General features: G+C 41.6%; 1 protein-coding gene across 1 annotated transcript in view; it reads right to left on the bottom strand.

Moving 5' to 3' along the window:
* LOC139555211 (gamma-aminobutyric acid type B receptor subunit 2-like) overlaps window positions 1-20,000 on the bottom strand; it is a 434,218-nt gene that overhangs the window by 305,893 nt on the left and 108,325 nt on the right. The window contains exon 2 of the mRNA XM_071368821.1: window positions 4,727-4,864. Coding sequence (XP_071224922.1) covers window positions 4,727-4,864 — 138 coding nt within the window. The remainder of the gene's footprint in view (window positions 1-4,726; window positions 4,865-20,000) is intronic.

Genomic DNA, 20,000 nt, shown 5'->3' with positions numbered 1-20,000 from the left:
GAAGTGCAGCTCGGTTTCCACCTAATTTTGTGGGCAGTGTGCACATAGCCTGTCTTCTCTTGAGAGCCAGGTCTGCCTACGGTGGCCTCTCTCAATAGCAAGGCTATGCTCACTGAGTCTGTACATAGTCAAAGCTATCCTTCATTTTGGGTCAGTCACAGTGGTCAGGTATTCTGCCACTGTGTACTCTCTGTTTAGGGCCAAATAGCATTCTAGTTTGCTCTGTTTTTTTGTTAATTCTTTCCAATGTGTCTTTTGTGTTTTTTTGTGATGGTTGGGTCATATTGTGTTGCTGTCTTGGGCTCTGTGGGGTCTGTTTGTGAACAGAGCATCAGGACCAGCTTGCTTAGGGGACTCTTCTCCAGGTTAATCTTTGTGTAGGTGATGGCTTTGTTATGGAAGGTTTGCGAATCACTTCCTTTTAGGTGGTTGTAGAATTTAACGTCTCTTTTCAGGATTTTGATCATTAGCGGGTATCGGCCTAATTCTGCTCTGCATGCATTATTTAGTGTTTTACATTCTACACAGAGGATATTTTTGCAGAAATCTGCATGCAGAGTCTCAATTTGGTGTTTGTCCCATTTGGTGAATTCTTGGTTGGTGAGTGGATCCCAAACCTCACATCCATAAAGGGAAATGGGTTCTATAACTGATTCAAGTATTTGTAGCCAGATCCTAATTGATATGTCGAATTGTATCTTCTTTTTGATGGCGTAGAAGGCCCTTCTTGCTTGTGGCGCTGATGTTTAGGCCAAGGTATGTACAGTTTGTTGTGTGCTCTAGGGCAACGGTATCTAGATTCAATTTGTATTTGTGATCCTGGCAACTGGACCTTTTTTGGAATATCATTATTTTTGTCTTACTGAGATTTACTGTCAGGGCCCATGTCTGACAGAATCTGTGCAGAATATCTAGGTGCTGCTGTAGGCCCTCCTTGGTTGGGGACAGAAGCACGAGATCGTCAGCAAAATGTAGACATTTGACTTCAGATTCTAGTAGGGTGAGGCAGGGTGCTGCAGCCTGTTCTAGTGCATCCCGGTCTCACCCCACAGCCCTGAGGAAAGAAAAGTGTGTGTTTATTTTAAGCACACACTTGTTGTTTTTGTATCTCCCTCTCTCACTCTCTCTCTCTTCCTCCCCCTCTCTCTCTATCGCTTCCTCTCTATCTCCCTCTCCCTCTCTCTCTATCTTTTTCTCTCTCTCCCTCTCTCTTTATCTCCCTCTCCCTCTTTTCCCCCGTTCTCTCTCTCTCTCTCTCTCTCTTAGCCAATGCTCAAAGCTTGCTGTCCTCCGTCTATCTCTCCATCCCTCGTTTACCATCTGTCTATTTGCCCTCGTAGCATTCTTGTCTTCCATTTCATTTGCTTTTGTAGTCATTTTCATCACCACATAGCTTACTGTACTCTACACAGCACTGCTATAAAGAGTAATTGGTGCTTAGCAGAGAGGATGAGCCTGTATCTTCAACAATACCATGAGACGTGAGCCACAATCAGGATGTGATCGAGAGAGCTGCTTGAGGATCAGTAGTTTTATAAATTCAATGGCAGATGGGGCCTGCAAACTGATCATGGTTCTGCAACACTGCAAGTGTGTGTGTGTGTGTGTGTGGGGGGGGGGGGGGGGGGGCACTTCCTTGATTAAAAATCTATTTTTACAAATATGTAAATGAATATACTGTATAATGAAACATTTCTCAGGAATTGTTGTCCAGCGAAGTTGCTAATAGACACTGTCTAAATACTGTGTAGCTGTCTCTGCTTTTTATATGGAAATTACTTTTTTCTCTTTCATTTAGGGCAGCACATTAGAAGCCATGGAAAATCTGCATATTTTCCAATAAAATGCCTCAATTCAGAAGCAGGGTTACACCTATTCACTCAATCATGCATTTCCCCTCAAATGCCTCGAATTCCCTTTATCCATGATAATAGCAACAAGCAATATATTTCCATGCCTATATACTATCCCAGAAAACTTCCCACACATGTTATTCCTCGCTTCCTCTCTCCTCACAGAATTCTTATGAGGCTGATACATATAGATCAGACATGGAAAGTAATGCACCTCCCACTGCTGACGTCAGGGCCCAATGCACTGGCCTACGTCTGCAGCTTGGAGCCAGGCAGCCTCCTGCAGCCCTGCCCTGTTCCTGGCACAGGGTCTGCTTCCATCCACTGGGAGACAGATGAAAGTCAATGGGCCCAGAGAGGGAGATGGAGAGAGAGGCATCTAGCTAGCCTAGTGCAATATGGATCTACAAAGAAACCAGAGTAGAACATAGTGGTACTGTAAATTATCCAAAAGCAGTTTGAGTTTAATCAGTGAGTCAAGCCGATTAACTGCACCTCCTATGAAGGTCCAGGGATTTGGAATTGAAAATGGAAGTCCTTGAATAGTATGGTTTTGGGGTACATTTAATTTAGCGGTTCATTTGGAGTCTTTGCCATTCCGACTGCAATTACATTCTCAAACACTAAGGTTTTGAATCAGTGAACTTTAAAGACAAGAGTCGGCCTCTAATGACTAATCGGAGGGGACACTAGTCAGGTCCAAGAGGACTTTGTCATCTTCCTGATGTTAGAAAACAACACGTCCGCACAGCATACTACCACCCACAGGCCAATGGAGGAGTGAAATGCTTCAATCAGACCTTGAAGAATGGCCTTAGAGCACACCTTGCCAAGGGGTGTACGTTCACCAAGGCCCTCTTCCACAGAGATGACAATACTGTACTCAACCACCACTACACTTCCTCACCATTAATTGACAGTATCTCACCATAATGACAGCTCCTCAAGGCTTGGAAAAAAGTCACTGACTATTCAGGGCTCTATTTTAACAAGCATAACTCAATGGTAAATCTAAGCGCTGGCGGTAGCACTATAGGTTCAGGGGTGTGTCAGAAATCCTTTTTGCTATTTACACAACAAAAAATGATCGACGCAGTGCTGGCAGTGACGCAAAAGGTCTGGGTTTTGATGAATAGAGAGGCTTGGCCTCTCACTGGCCAATCAGAAGGTGCTCAATGGCTAAATATGTAGTTGCTTCAAGTTGTGTATTTACGGTCTTTTATGTATTGGTTGGAATCAACTCCAATTCCAAATGTTAGTCCGTTATAGTTTGTTAAATAGCTTACAGAAACTAATTAAGAAAGTGTAGACCTAGCCCATCTTTGCTAAATACGTTTCCTTGAACCTGTTTGCAGTCCACATTGTTCTAAGTAATTGCATGGCTTCATTGTGGAAATATATAGGCCTACATAGCATGCACACTGATATAGGTGCTAGGTCTACTGTAAATTACATCATGGCTGAGCAGGGACATGCCAAATATTGTCAATAGGCAAGATAAAATTCATTATTGATATGGCCTAAATAGAGAGTGAATAATTCTAGTCAAATTCTAAACAACATGAAACAACAACTAGTTTTAAATAGTCTTAATACACTTACAGACACCATAATTGCTCCCTGTAGTCATATAATTTTAAAACAATGATGCAGACTATGGAGGGTTTTACGCACATCCAAACTTTTCACAGTAGCTGGACAAAGATCCAATTTAAAGAGAAAGGGAGAATGTCCACTCACCATTATACTGCTCCCAAATATAATGTTTTATGAACATATTTGAACCATCTTACAGATCGCACTGCCTACAATACACAGAGAAAAAGGGAATGTCAGCTCACTGTTTTGCTATCGTGATTAAGATTTATTTACAAGCCGTGTCACGAGCCAAACCCTTTATTGACGGTCTTGACTAGCCTACTTGATTGCATTGGGCAGAAAAAATAGACTTCATTGAGAGGAGCATTCGTTTTTATGTTTCTTAATACGAAGTATACAGGCACCAGAAGCATATTACTCTAGTCCCATGTTCATATGGACAGTGTGCATCACGGCTGGATATGCTGCGTTTCCTCTGTTAAAATGAATTCCATAACCAACCGTGTTACTGCTAAAACCAGCTTTTTGTTGAACTTAAATATCCCTACCAGCCTTGCCTGAAATTAGCACTTTGAATCATGTTTTTAAGGATACACCTCAAATGTTTCCACCCTTCCCATCTGAGCGCAAGCAAGCTGATATAAGACAGGTAAATGAAAAGCCCTTCCCAACAGTGCAGAGAGAAAAATAAAAAAATAATTATGACACGAGGAACAAACTAGTGCACTCCTCCCTATGTAGTGCACTAGTTTTACCAGGGCCCATAGGGCTATTCAGGGTAAGGGTGCCATTTGTGGCACAGCCTTGATATTTCCTGTTTTCTTCCATCTCTGGGTTTATGAAATGGATAAGGATCGTCCCGGATTAAAGACTTAACAATTAGACATTTCCCCTGGTGAGGTTAATGAAGGATTAAGCCATGAGTTAGGACCTCTCAGAGACCCCAGCCCAGACCCTATCTACAGAACCATAAGACTATGGGCTCAGCCAATCACAAACGTACAAATTAATCAATTAGCAAACTTGCATGTCCTGTCACTGTGGTTCCAACCTCAAGCCCACACACACATACACTTTGAACATGCACGGGTACGCACGGACACACACACACGCACACTTATCCTAACAACTCAAAACTCACATTTGTCCCATCTCACATCATATCAAGAGGGAACCCCACCAAAGCTAAATAGAAAGACAACTCCCAAAAAGAGGTCAAATCCAGCTGGAACAGACCAACCCATCCTCCTCATAACAACCAGACTTGTTCCTACCTGCACCAGGTTCCACCCCTCCAGTGACTCAGCGATGATGGATGTGACAGAAGGACACACCCCTCCGAAGATCATCAGGTGTTTGGGTCCGTAACATATGGCGTCGAAGAAGGCCCTCAATCCCTTGGCGTTGTCACACTGCATAGGGACAGATAGGAGGTTTGGAAGAGGGAAGAAGAGAGAGAGAGAGAGAGAGAGAGAGAGAGAGAGAGAGAGAGAGAGAGAGAGAGAGAGAGAGAGAGAGAGAGAGAGAGAGAGAGAGAGAGAGAGAGAGAGAGAGAGAGAGAGAGAGAGAGAGAGAGAGAGAGAGAGAGAGAAGTTTAAAAGCTACATTACATTTTTCTAGACTATTTTGGGCTGGGAAGTGGCTGACACGCAACGGTGAAAGCACATATTTAATTGTGCTCTGTACTGCACACCTCTTACTGTAGCACGGTAGTATGGGCCTACGTCCCAAATGGCACCCTATTCCCTATATCGTGCTCTACTTTTGACCAGGGCTCAAAGGGGCTCTGGTCTAATGTAGTGCCCTACATAGGGAATAGGGTGTCACCTGGACCTCACCTTTGGAGTTTGTGGGGAAACTCCTTTCATTTGGAAAGAACAGAATTATGTGAGGCACACACAGACAGACTATGTTAGCTATATACAGAATACAGAAGCCTAAACATGCACTACAAATACATGTGCCTCCTATAGATATGCAATGCATACCTGTAAGTCCATGTGTAGCACTTAAATACATTGTTATGCAATATGTGAGTACAAATCTGCAATACAATAGTAATGAACAAAACATGGCGTGATGTGATATCTCGAAATGATGTGTGAGAGAGAGCGAGTGAGAGCAGAGAGAGGGGGGGAAGAGAGAGGGGGGAGAGGGAGAGAGAGATGAGAGAGAGAGAGACGATCCCACTGCTGCTACTGCAGAATGCAGCCATCACCATGGCAACGGTATTGGCTCTGTAGAACTGCGGGAGGGAGATCAGAACAGGGGTAGAAAGAAAGAGAGAGAGAGAGAACGGGGAGAGAGAGAGCGAGGGAAACAAATGGAATAGCTCTATTGATTGCTATGTGAGCTCCCTAACTAGTTTTGCTGTGATTTTCTGAGTTTGTAATGATATTCCTATCACTTCTTGCCCCTATTATTACCAGTCAATTCAGGATGTTCTCCTGTGTGTATATAGAGTCGGAGGCAATGTCCACCTTGATGCAGTGAAGCTACACTTCTGAGGTGGTTTCACCTTGTTAAGATCATGTAGGTCTGAATTAGATTTTCTTCCAAGACGGCGTTGTGCGACTCAGTGGCAGGGATGAGAAATCGAACAGAGGACCTCAATGGAAATAAGCCTTCGGCTGTTATTGTGTTTTCATTCTCGCTAATTTTTGTAATTATGTTTCTGGCAGCATTATGGGTATAGGTTCTCTCTTGCAACACAGCTCCAGTTACAGATTTCATTTTCAAATAGCTTGGAGTGTCGACTTCCTAATTTTGTACAGTATATTGACTGTTGTTAAATGACAACAATATCGATTGATTAATTTTGGGGTAAAAAAATGTGTACAGTTTAAATTTCCAAAAAACCTGATGTATCTTCCTCCGCCTCCTGTATTTTGGGTAAATGAAACATAATAATCCCATAACCAGTGCTCCACAAGGCACACGTGTGCATACACTGGTATATCGTACAGTGCCTTCAGAATGCATTCATACCCCTGGACTTATTCTATATGTTCCTGTGTTACAGCCTGAATTCAAAAAGGATTAAATATTTTCTAAAATCTCACCCATCTACACACAATACTCAATAATGGTAGAGTGAAAACATGTTTTTTGAAATTTTTGCAAATGTATTGATATTCAAATACAGAAATATCTCATTCACATACAGTGCCAGTCAAAAGTTTGGACACACCTACTCATTAAAGGATCTTTCTTTCTTTTTTTTATTACTATTTTCTACTTTGTAGAATAATACTGAAGACATCAAAACTATGAAATAACACACATGGAATCATGTAGTAACCAAAAAAGTGTTAAACAAATGTAAACATATTTAAAATTTGAGATTCTTCAAAGTAGCTACCCTTTGCCTTGATGACAGCTTTGCACACTCTTGGCATTGAATTAATTTGACTGTTAACACCAAGGCGGTGTGCCCTAGTAGGACGTTCGCTGTGTGCAGGTCACCCTGAAATATCAGCTCAAACATAAATATCACTGTCATGTCTACTTCTGATAAGCCGCTCAATAAAACAATCAGCAAAACAATCAAGAATCCCAGAAAAGTGCTAAAAATAGCCCACATGAACTTCTTCGGGCTAGGGGGCAGTATTCGGAAGTTTGGATGAATGAGGTGCCCAAGGTAAACTGCCTGTTACTCAGGCCCAGAAGCTAGGATATGCATATAATTGGTAGTATGCGATAGAAAACACTCTAAAGTTTCCAAAACGGTTAAAATAATGTCTATGAGTATAACAGAACTGATATGGCAGGTGAAAACCCAAGGACAATCCATCCAGAATATTTTTTGTTCAGCTCACCTCTGATTACAATTGCTGGGAATGGGAATATAAAAGGAAGTCCTCCCAGTTTGCATTTCCTAGGGCTTCCACTAGATGTCAACAGTCTTTAGAAAGAGTTTCAGACTTGTTTTTTGAAAAATGAGCTAGAATTTGTAGTTTTTCTAAGTGGCTCCCATTTGGCTGTAGTGTTTGTAGCGCGTTCCGGTGAGTGCACGTACTTCGCTATTTATCTCCGGTAATGGTCTCCAGTATTCTCCGTCTTAAATTTGATCATTTATTTACATAATAGGGTGCCTGAGGATTGATTAGTAACGTTGTTTGATATGTTTGGAAGACGTTTATTGGTAACTTACGGGATTCATTTGTATGCATTTTGAACGAGGGAAACCGGTGGATTACTGAGTCTAGCGCGCCAATGAAACATACTTTTTTGGGATATAAAGAAGGACTTTATCGAACAAAAGGACAATTTTTTATGTAGCTGGGACCCTTGTGATTGCAACCAGATGAAGATCTTCAAAGGTAATTTATTTTATCGCTATTTCTGACTTTCGTGACGCATCTGCTTGGTTGGAAAATGTATGTAATGCTTTTGTGTGTGTGGCGCTGTCCTCAGATAATCGCATAGTGTGCTATCGCCGTAAAGCCTTTTTGAAATCTGACAACGCGGCTGGATAACAAGAAGTTAAGCTTTTAAATGATGTATGACACTTGTATTTTCATGAATGTTTAATATTACGATTTCTGTCATTTGAATTTGGCGCTCCGCAATTTCAACGGATGTTGGCCAGGTGGGACGGTAGTGTCTCAATGATCCGTAAGATTAACATATGTAGCATAAGAAACAAGGTTAATGAAATTGATAACTTGCTAGTAACAGAGGACATTCATATACTGACTATCTCTGAAACCCACTTAGATAATACCTTTGATAATATAATGGTAGCAATACAGGGTTACAATTTCTACAGAAAAGACAGAAATACCAAAGGGGGTGGTGTTGCAGTCTATATTCAGAGCTACATTACAGTAAAGCTTGGAGAGGATCTAATGTCACATACAGTTGAAGTAATATGACTACAGATTAATCTGCACATTCTTATAGGAAGTAGCTATAGACCACCAAGTGCTAACAATCAGTATCTGGATAATATGTGTGAAATGCTTGATAATATATGTGATATCAACAGAGACTTATATTTTCTGGGTGACCTAAATATCGACTGGCTTTCATTAAGCTGCCCACCCACTGTAACCAGTTCCTGCAACCTGGTTCAGGTTATCAGTCAATCTGCCAGGGTATTTACAAACAGCACAGGAATGAAATTATCAACATGTATTGATCACATCTTTATGTATTGATCACAAATTTGCTGTAAAGCAGTATCCAAATCTATGTTATATGTTTTTGATTTTGTTTTTGCTAAAATAATGATTGTATTATTGATTGATTGACTATGGCTTTTCAAATCACCCAGTATTGCTATCTGCAGCGTTAGTTCTAGGCAAATGTTGCAATTCTTCAGGCATTCCTGGACCTGTGACCAAAAACGAGCTACATATGGACAATACCAAAATAAATTATCTAATGACTCTGCCTCCTCACAGCAAAATCTGCAGAGCTGGGAAGGTTGTATCCCCCATATATATAACATTCTATTGGTTACAAGAAGTTTGTATAGTAATTTAAATTGAATTTTGAATCCGGCGTTGTTTTGCGTATCAATTCATAAACCATGTGCCATGGAATGGGTACATCGAAAATCTCTTCCCAACTATTTTGCAATTTATATGGCACAGCTGTCAGTCTTTTGGTCCTTAAATTAAATTGGTATATGTTTTTATTTATCACACTTTTCTTTAACCATTTATGTTCTTTAATGCAGGGCCGACATACAAGTTCCTTACTTTTTTCCCCTTCTACTTGCCTCTTCCATTTTTGTGGTAATGCTGCAATTAGATGGTTGTAATTTTGGGTAGAGCAGACATTTCCATGTGTCTGTGTTAGCTGCATATGTGACATAATTCCACCAGTCCTATTTATGATATCATGCACTACAATTACACCTTTTTTTCTTTTTTTTTTTTCTTCGAAAAATATGTTTTTTTATCAATTAGTATATTTGAGATTAACCACAATATTTGTTGTATTATTTGTTCTGTCTTTTCAGGTGGATTAAACTGAAATTGCAACCAACTTTCTAAGACTTGTTGTAACGGCAGCCTTCCCTCTCTTCATGAGAAGAGAGAGTGTAGCAGGGATCGGACTCAAATAAAATTGAATATTTTTTGTTCATATAATATAAAAAGCAGGTCACTAGGTGTAGGCAAAACCATAAGCAAATAGCTAAACTGTGATATGACTAAAGAGTTAATCACAGGGATTTTTCCACAAATAGACAGGTATTTTCCTTTCCATGGTAACAAGATCTTATCTATTTTTGCTAACTTTCTATAAAAATATATTTTGGGGGGGATTTGCATACCGAGTATGTTTACATCTCCGTCAGACCATTTAATATGGAAACTACACAGTAATGTAAAATTAGCATTTTTTTGTGATCCAATACGTAATATAGTACATTTATCATAATTTGGTTTTAATCCAGAGAGGATAGCAAAAGTATTTAGATCTTGTGGAGAGATTTTAATTGTGGTTTAAAAAAAAACATGAATCATCAGCGTACAATGACACCTTAGTTTTTAAGCCACGGATTTCTAATCCCTTAATATTACTGTTGGATCTAATTTTAACAGCTAACATTTCAATAGCAACAATACATAGATATGCCGATAGTGGACAACCTTGTTTAACCCCTCTAGATAGTTTAAAACTTTCTGAGATGTAGCCATTATTTACTATTTTACACCTAGGGTTACGATACATAACTTTAACCCATTTTATAAGAGATTCCCCAAAATCAAAATATTTTAGGCATTTATATATAAACTCCATTCGTACTTTATCAAAAGCCTTTTCAAAATCAGCTATGAAAACCAGGCCTGGTGTCCCCGATATTTCATAGTATTCTATTGTTTCAGTAGAATAGAACAGTTGCATCATCCCAGAGCCCAACTCAAGAAAGGTCTTTTTATTAACCATTGTCACGTCGTAGATGATGGAGGTCAAATGTACCCCTTTTCCCAGAAACACCCACAACATGGTCCCCCGTACTGACCATATTCCCAAGCATCTCCATGCAGTCAGACTTTTGATTTTGTGCCACCAGTGCCACAATAATATACCCCCTCTCTGAATGTCCGAGTGTGACCCTCTCCCCATGGGTTACTGCAGCTACTTTTGCCAGCACTGCCACTGCCTGGGTGGGGGCACCCCACTGGAATCCCCACCGGCTAGGTACAAGGTCGTCAAGGTTCTCATTAGCAGCTTTGAGAATTTCCTTGTATATTATGCTCTCCCTTTAGGGGGCTTTGGCTTTCCAGGACCAACCCTGCCAAGCAGGCTCAGAATCTTGAGGGGGCAGTGCTGCTCTAGGTCTCTGACCACTTGCAGCAGGCCCATTAAACAGTTAGGGACTTCTCCTTAGTATCTGGGTCATTCAGGGTGTCTAGGGTATAGGGTTGTGGACCGTTCCATCAATATAGGATCATAAATAAATAAATTAGATGTATAATTTATTTAAACATTTTACTCCCCATGATAGGACAATAAACAAATTAAATGTAGAATTTATTTTAAAACAAAGTTCCACCATGATAGGACAATAAATAAATAAATAAATAAGATGTGTAATTCATTATAAAAAGTATATCCATCATCTGAACAACATTGAAAGCTCTCTCACACCCCCGCTCACAGCAATACATTGGTTCTGGGATATGCAACCATTTCCTTTCTCACTCAACGCCACACTTTCCCAAACATAAAAAAACACACACCACACCATCTACACATACTGTGCCTTCTGTTTACTGAGTTTTTATCTTCACCATGTTGAATTAGTGCTTTGTGTTCCAATTAGTTATATTTGAAGATACATAGAAAAGCTATATTTTTTGTTGTATTATTACAATCCATAACCGGGCTAGAATTGTGTTTCATCATTTTCCTCATCTACAGTATAAGAACTTTGCAACCATGGAGTAGTCTTTGTGTCTGTGAACAACTGGTTATCAATATATAGTTTATCGACGACGAGAGCTACTCGTTTCCCTTTTAATCTATTTTCCTTAAAAATTGGATACAGAACTTCACACCGTTCTGCAATTTCCTTCGGGAACTGGTCATTCATGCCAATTTGGGTCCCAGCAAGTCTTTTACCCAGGCTTTAAACCATTATTTTATTTTTGAATGAAGCAAATTTGGCAACGATTGGGCGTTCATACCTCTGCCCTCTCTTTCCGAAGCGGTGTACACATTCGAGTTGGATTTTGTTGATAGCTTTGCATGGAATCTGAAGCGCTGTAAGGAGGAACTCTCTAACTACAGATTCAGGAACTTCTCCTTCTTTCTCTTGGATACCTGTAAGTACTATATTCTCTCTCATGGATCTAGTCTGTATGTCAAGTAAGGCTTCCCTCAGAACGGTGTTCTCCTTTTTAAGTTCATTAACTTTGGTTTCAATCTGACTGACTGTTCCTTTTAGCTTGTTTGTATCAGTCTCCAATGTCGCAGCTTTTTCATCCCTCATCTCGAGGCTTGCCTTCAACTCTTTTATATCCTTACTGACTAATTCAAGTATACCCAGTTTGTCATTTATTGATTCTAACAGATCGGTTTCGACCTTTACCATTTCCAGTGGTGAAAATATGAAATCGTCTGTGTCTGTAGAAGAGTCACGTTTTCGTTTTGAAATAGGTTCCCCTGTCTTACTCTCCGTCATGTTTGGATGTTGCTTGTTTTCGTAATATTTGTCGCTAAATTTCTCTAGTCTTAAGATTTGTTTTGTGTTGTTATCCAGATTGAAGGTTATCATCCTCCAGATTGTGTAGTGCTAATATTTAGTCCAATTTACCGATATTGAATATTACGTTTTTATCTTGAGGTGCTCTACATAACTACGTTCAGTCCACCGTCTTCAGTCTTTATCTTGAGGTGCTCTACATAACTACGTTCAGTCCACCGTCTTCAGTCTTTATCTTGAGGTGCTCTACATAACTACGTTCAGTCCACCGTCTTCAGTCTTTATCTTGAGGTGCTCTACATAACTACGTTCAGTCCACCGTCTTCAGTCTTTATCTTGAGGTGCTCTACATAACTACGTTCAGTCCACCGTCTTCAGTCTTTATCTTGAGGTGCTCTACATAACTACGTTCAGTCCACCGTCTTCAGTCTTTATCTTGAGGTGCTCTACATAACTACGTTCAGTCCACCGTCTTCAGTCTTTATCTTGAGGTGCTCTACATAACTACGTTCAGTCCACCGTCTTCAGTCTTTATCTTGAGGTGCTCTACATAACTACGTTCAGTCCACCGTCTTCAGTCTTTATCTTGAGGTGCTCTACATAACTACGTTCAGTCCACCGTCTTCAGTCTTTATCTTGAGGTGCTCTACATAACTACGTTCAGTCCACCGTCTTCAGTCTTTATCTTGAGGTGCTCTACATAACTACGTTCAGTCCACCGTCTTCAGTCTTTATCTTGAGGTGCTCTACATAACTACGTTCAGTCCACCGTCTTCAGTCTTTATCTTGAGGTGCTCTACATAACTACGTTCAGTCCACCGTCTTCAGTCTTTATCTTGAGGTGCTCTACATAACTACGTTCAGTCCACCGTCTTCAGTCTTTATCTTGAGGTGCTCTACATAACTACGTTCAGTCCACCGTCTTCAGTCTTTATCTTGAGGTGCTCTACATAACTACGTTCAGTCCACCGTCTTCAGTCTTTATCTTGAGGTGCTCTACATAACTACGTTCAGTCCACCGTCTTCAGTCCGCCATCAGTGCGGCTTTTTACATTATTGATCTGCTGCTGGAAAAACATATATGTTATGGCTTTACACCACCTGCTATACACAGAGGGCATTCTTTAATGGTAATGGTTCTCCAACATAATCCAGGAAGAATCAGGCATTCCCCAGGGCAGCTGTCTAGGCCCCTTACTTTTGTCAATCTTTACTAATGACCTACCACTGGCTCTGAATAAAGCCCATTTGTCTATGTATGCAGATGACTCAACACTATACATGTCAGCTACTGCAGTGAGAAGTAGCTGTAGTAACACTAAACAAAGAGCTGCAGTCAGTTTCAGAATGGGTAGCAAGATATAAGTTAGTCCTAAATATTTCAAAAACTAAAAGCATTGTATTTGGGACAAATCGTTCACTAAACCCTAAACCTCAACTAAAGGAGGAGACAAAATTGCTTGGAGTAACCCTGGATTTTAACTTCTTATGGCTGCAGGGGCAGTATTGAGTAGCTTGGATGAAAGGTGCACATAGTAAACTGCCTGCTCCTCAGTCCCAGTTGCTAATATATGCATATTATTATTCGTATTGGATAGAAAACACTCTGAAGTTTCTAAAACTGTTTGAATGATGTCTGTGAGTATAACAGAACTCATATGGCAGGCAAAAACCTGAGAAGAAATCCAAACAGGAAGTGGAAATTCTGAGGTTTGTCGATTTTCAACACAGCCCCTATTGAACACACAGTGGGATATGGATGAGTTTGCTTCCACTAGATGTCAACAGTCTGTAGAACCTTGTCTGATGCCTCTACTGTGAAGTGGGGCCGAAGGAGACAGGAAATAGTCAGGTCTACCATGACCTGGCCATGCTCTGACCATGCGCGTTCACATGAAAGGGAGCTCTGTTCCATCGCACATCTGAAGTCAATGTAATTCTCCGGTTGGAACTTTATTGAAGATTTATGTTAAAAACATTCTAAAGATTGATTCAATACATCGTTTGACATGTTTCTACTGACTGTTACGGAACCTTTTGACATTTCATCTGTTTTTAGTGAACGCGCTTCCTGACTTTGGATTTGTTTACCAAACACGCTAACAAAAATAGCTATTTGGACATAAATGATGGACATTACCGAACAAAACAATAATTTCTTGTGGAAGTGGGAGTCCTGGGAGTGCATTGCGAAAAAATCATCAAAGGTAAGTGAAGATTTATAATGCTTTTTATTAGTTTTGTTGACTGCACAATTTGGCAGCTTCCTTTTGTGGCTGAACACTGTTCTCAGATTATTGAATATTGTGCTTTTGCTGTAAAGCTTTTTGAAATCTGACACAGCGGTTGCATTAAGAACAAGTGCATCTTTAATTCTATGTAAAACATGTATCTTTCATCGAAGTTTATGATGAGTATTTATGTTATTTGACGTGGCTCTCTGCAATTTCTCCGGATATTTGGAGGCATTTCTGAACATGGCGCCAATGTAAACTGAGGTTTTTGGATATAAATATGAGCTTTATCGAACAAAACATATATGTATTGTGTAACATGAAGTCCTATGAGTGTCATCTGATAAAGATCATCAAAGGTTAGTGATTGATTTTATCTCTATTTCTGCTTTTTGTGACTCCTGTCTTTGGCTGGGAAAATGACTGTGTTTTTCTGTGATTTTGCGGTGACCTAACATAATCGTTTGTGGTGCTTTCGCTGTAAAGCCTATTTGAAATCGGACACTTTGGTGCGATTAACAACAAGATTACCTTTAAAATGGTATAAGATACATGTATGTTTGAGGAATTTTAATTATGAGATTTCTGTTGTTTGAATTTGGCGCCCTGCACTTTCACTGGCTGTTGTCATATCATCCCGTTAACGGGATTGCAGCCATATTAAACTGCTATGGTCAAAACATATTTGACGCACTAGCTAAGATGGGGAGAAGTCTGTCGATAATAAAGCCCTGCTCTGCCTTCTTAACAACAATATCAACAAGGTAGGTCCTACATGCCCTAGTTTTGTTGCACCTGGACTACTGGCCAGTTGTGTGGTCAGGTGCCACAAAGAGGGAATTGGGAAAATTACAACTCGCCCAGAACAGGGCAGCACGGCTGGCCTTTAAATGTACACGTAGGCTTCCGGTTTAGCATGTGAATGGAGAAGAAGCTTGTGGATGAGGCGCATTAGTCCATTTAGCCCAATTGTCTGTTTGCATTACACTTTCTTACATATCGGATTTGATTGATGAGTTCGTAAGTTACCTTTTTGATTAAAATGTCACACGATCTGAGGAGCAGAAGACCTGTAACTAATGTTTCAATCATGATGGCAAACGTGAATGGTAATGGCGTCGACTCCAGTCCAACCGTTACAGAGTGTCATGTGGTCACACTCTCCACAGATCTTCAGAACCTCTGTGTGGTTCTAATCTCGTAAATGACAACTACCCTTGTCACAGCTCAAAACTGCCATCGATGCTGCTCTGGCCTCTGGCCGCCATCGATGCTGCTCTGGCCGCCTTCTCCACCGTCCTGGATGGTATCCGAGCCGCTGTAGATGAACAAGGCCGCCGGCTTGATGGCTTTGAACATGACCTGTGTGACTACAGTGACCACATAGTAGCACTTCAGAAAACGGTCTCCCGTCTGAGCTCCGAAAACCAAAAGCTGATTGACAAAGACCGATGACCTGGAATCCACTTCTCGCTGTTGCAATCTTCCAGTTGTTGGTATACCAGAGAAACTTGAAGGAGGGGACGGCTTTTTACATTAGTTCATTTCCGACTTCTTCGCGGAGGTGCTGGGTCAAGCCATTGTTCCATCACCCCCGAAGCTGGATAGAGCCCCCCGCATTGGCCCCTCCCTAGTGGGCGCAGCTGACAACTCCAAGCCTAGAGTGTTTATCGTCTGCTTTCACTACTACCGTGACAAGCAGTGCATCCTCAAGAGGAAGGGCAGAGACCAGCTACACTTCTGCGGACTCAAGGTGTTCATCTTTCCTGACCTCAGCTCGACTGTCGCCAAAAAAAGAGCTAAATTCCTCAACGTGAAATGCAACCTCAGATAAAAGTTCAATTCTCACTCTGCTTCCCTGCTCGTCTCCACATTGAACATGACGGGGGGAAGCTACAGTTCGACTTCCATGAGGACGCCCAGTGTTGGTTCGAGAGTCACTTCTGAGCCATATCTTGAATCTATGACCTACTCTTTTGCCAGGTAGCAAGCTTAACCTAGCCTACCCTCCAAGTCGAAGGCATGTTTTGATTTTTATTGCAGGGCCTTTTTCCCCCTGCTGCAATTCCTTTTCTACTCTGCAGAAACACTATTGAACTCTGATAAAAATGACTAATACTGTCTTGTGTAATTGTTATTTAAACTACATGTTTGGGATGGCTAGCGTAGTAATGCATGGCTACAATTCCAGGCTTTTCTTTTTTCCTTTTTTCTTCCATATAACGTTATTTAGGACTTTTCACGCCTTTATTATGCCCCATTGATCATTCATACATGTTCAGACACCATGTTCAGGAAACTTACCCAACTACAACATTTTAGGCCCCTAAACCTCCTTAATGTGGATGTAAAGGTGCTGGCGAAGGTGGTTAGAGAGGCGTCTGGAAGTAGTCTTACCAGGAATCATATCACAGGAACAAACCGGCTACATAAAGAACAGATATAAAAAAATATATATTCGGACGCTGTTTAACATAATTTATTCTAAACAATTCTCCAACTCCCCTGAGGTGGTAATTTGCTGTTTTTGGATTTGTCTCTTGTATACATCTCCCCAGGACAGTGTCTGTAACAATGACAACCTTTCTGATTATTTTGCCCTGGAACCTGGGACACGCCAAGGCTGCCCACTGTCCCCTTTATTATTTGCCATTGTTATTGAGCCCCTTTCAATAGCTTTAAGAGCATTCTCCTCTTTCCAAGGTGTAACATGAGAAGGAGTTGAACATATGTTATCATTATATGCAGATGATTTGTTACTCTATGTAAATAACCCTGTAATCTGTTTACCTTCTATCTTTTCTATTCTGGAGAACTTTGGCCCATTATCTGGTTACAAGCTGAATCTCCAGATATGTGAGTGCTTCCCAATCAATCCAGCAGCGCTACAGCTCCAGCAAACAGACTTGCCTTTTCAGCTTAGCCGCTCAGGTTTCAAATACCTTGGAGTGAACGTAACTCGTTCATTACATGCTCTTTTACATGCTCTCTGCAAACATTGCTCCCCTCCTTACGGAAATCAAATCTGATTTTCAGAGATTGGATAGCTTACCACTGTCACTTATAGGAAGGATGCTGTAATGCTGTAAAAATGAACAGTTTACCCAAATTCCTTTATCTATTTCAATCTATCCCATTGTTTTTATCAAAGTTTTGTTTTACGTCAATCAATCAGGTTGTTACCATATTTGTCTGGGGAAGAAAGGTACCCAGAGTCAGTAGATCTTTACTTCAGAGATGCAAGTTTAGTGGAGTGACACCCAAAAGTACTTGTTACATTTTGACAGCAAAATTGTCCAATTCACACACTTATGAAGAGAACATTCCTGGTCAACGGATAAAAATACACCTTATTAAACAGCGAGGACTGTGAAGAGTCACACACACAGGTACAAACACACACATACAAACACATATAACATACACACTATACACACATAACATACACACTATACACACATAACATACACACTATACACACACGCACACCCGGATAGTGTGTTGTAGTAGAGTAGTGGACGGAGGAAACACATATTGTGAAATATGTTGAAATATCTATTTTAATGTTTAATAATTGTATTATAATGTAGACTGCCTTAATTTGTGCTGGACCCCATGAAGAGTAGTACCCCGGCCTCGGCAGCCGCTAACGGGGATCCATAATAAATACCCCGGCCTCGGCAGCCGCTAACGGGGATCCATAATAAATACCCCGGCCTCGGCAGCCGCTAACGGGGATCCATAATAAATACCCCGGCCTCGGCAGCCGCTAACGGGGATCCATAATAAATACCCTGGCCTCGGCAGCCGCTAACGGGGATCCATAATAAATACACCGGCCTCGGCAGCCGCTAACGGGGATCCATAATAAATACCCCGGCCTCGGCAGCCGCTAACGGGGATCCATAATAAATACAAACACAAAATGTCTCACAACCAGCAGCCAAACTACAGCAGATTAGCTGTTCGGTTAGTTACAGTGCCACAGGGAAAGAGGTGTTGTTGAAACACAAACCCTACTTGGAGTAACAGATGACGTTAACACAGATTATTTCCCTTAGGTGTCCATGACAACAACTAGAGGATACATCATTCAATTTCAGAACAAATGCCATCATTGATTGAATATGAATATGGCCGTTCGAGGCCTTGCTTGCCTTATCATAACTGTACATCATTCTGTACATCATTAAGGAATGCATTAGAACACATTCTCATACTGTAGATTCAAAGAACAGAGTGGAGGGGGGGGGGGGGGGGGGGGTTGATCTGTGTTTCACACAAGCCATCAAACAGGGCTTCTCCTACAGCCTCCTGTTACTACTCCTGTTCCACACCTTCTTCATCATCCTTCCCTGTGAATCCTTCAGATGTAAACAGCATGCTAGTTATAGTTTTTCTTCAAACACTATAGGTCTAGGAGATCGGATGAAACAGACATACAGTACATTCCAGTGAGGTCTGTGATGAAATACTTGTTCGTAGCCCCGGGAACGAGACACGTGACCTCACTCTACACCCCCAGCCATTATTCCTCACCCTGGTCCAATCACAGCCAAAAGCCTCCCATTCAACGGTCACAAAGTGGTGGCCAACCAGCACTATGCCGGGGCTATTTTCTCCACCAGAGAGGGAGGGAAAGAGAGAGAGAGATGGGGGAGGGGGTTAGGCTTTTTTTTGCGCTGTCGAACACATGCAGGCCAGTCCGCTTTCCCTCTTTCTCTTGCTCTCTCATTCTCTCTCTCCCTCTACTTCTGTCGAACATACAGCCACACAATCTGGCTTACTGGCGGTGCTTTGACCCGCGCCAGGTTGCCACAGCAACCCACACAGCACCGCTTTGAGCGGTAAATAAAGGAGGTGGCCGGGCCGGGAGCTTGGTGGAGCTTGGTAGAGCTTGGTTTTTGACAGCTACTGTATATTTAGCATGTGATTGGGAGACATAATCACAGAAGCATTCATCAGAAACTATTCAGACAGCGGAGATGTTTAGGGGTTAATGGTGGATGGAGTGATGGAGAGAGAAGGGGAGATGAGAATAGAAGAGAAGAGAGGAGAAGGACAGGCCAGACCCAGTCCCCCGTCACTGCCCCTTGTTTGGGCTCAGACACAGGGGCACTCCACGACCACTCTCAGGGAGAGACACTGACCACAGTGCTAACCCTGAACAAAGTAGCTAAGTACTGCCAAAGACGGCCGGTGCTAACCCTGAACGAAGTAGCTAAGTACTGCCAAAGACGGCCGGTGTTAACCCTGAACAAAGTAGGTAAGTACTGCCGAAGACGGCCGGTGTTAACCCTGAACAATGTAGCTATGTACTGCCGAAGACAGCCAGTGTTAACCCTGAACAGAGTAGCTAAGTACTGCCGAAGACGGCCGGTGCTAACCCTGAACAAAGTAGGTAAGTACTGCCGAAGACGGCCGGTGCTAACCCTGAACAATGTAGCTATGTACTGCCGAAGACAGCCGGTGTTAACCCTGAACAGAGTAGCTAAGTACTGCAGAAGATGGCCGGTGCTAACCCCATAGCATACTACTGCCACCATGGGGAGCTGATGAGAATATGGTGAGAGGACATCAAGATCACCTACTGTACATGACTGTGGATGGAAAGATAATTGAAAGGACAGCAGTACTAAAACAAATGCC

Source organism: Salvelinus alpinus, chromosome 26 (assembly GCF_045679555.1).
Source record: "Salvelinus alpinus chromosome 26, SLU_Salpinus.1, whole genome shotgun sequence".
Taxonomy (NCBI): Eukaryota; Metazoa; Chordata; class Actinopteri; order Salmoniformes; family Salmonidae; genus Salvelinus; species Salvelinus alpinus.
This window is presented reverse-complemented; position numbering and strand designations above follow the sequence as displayed.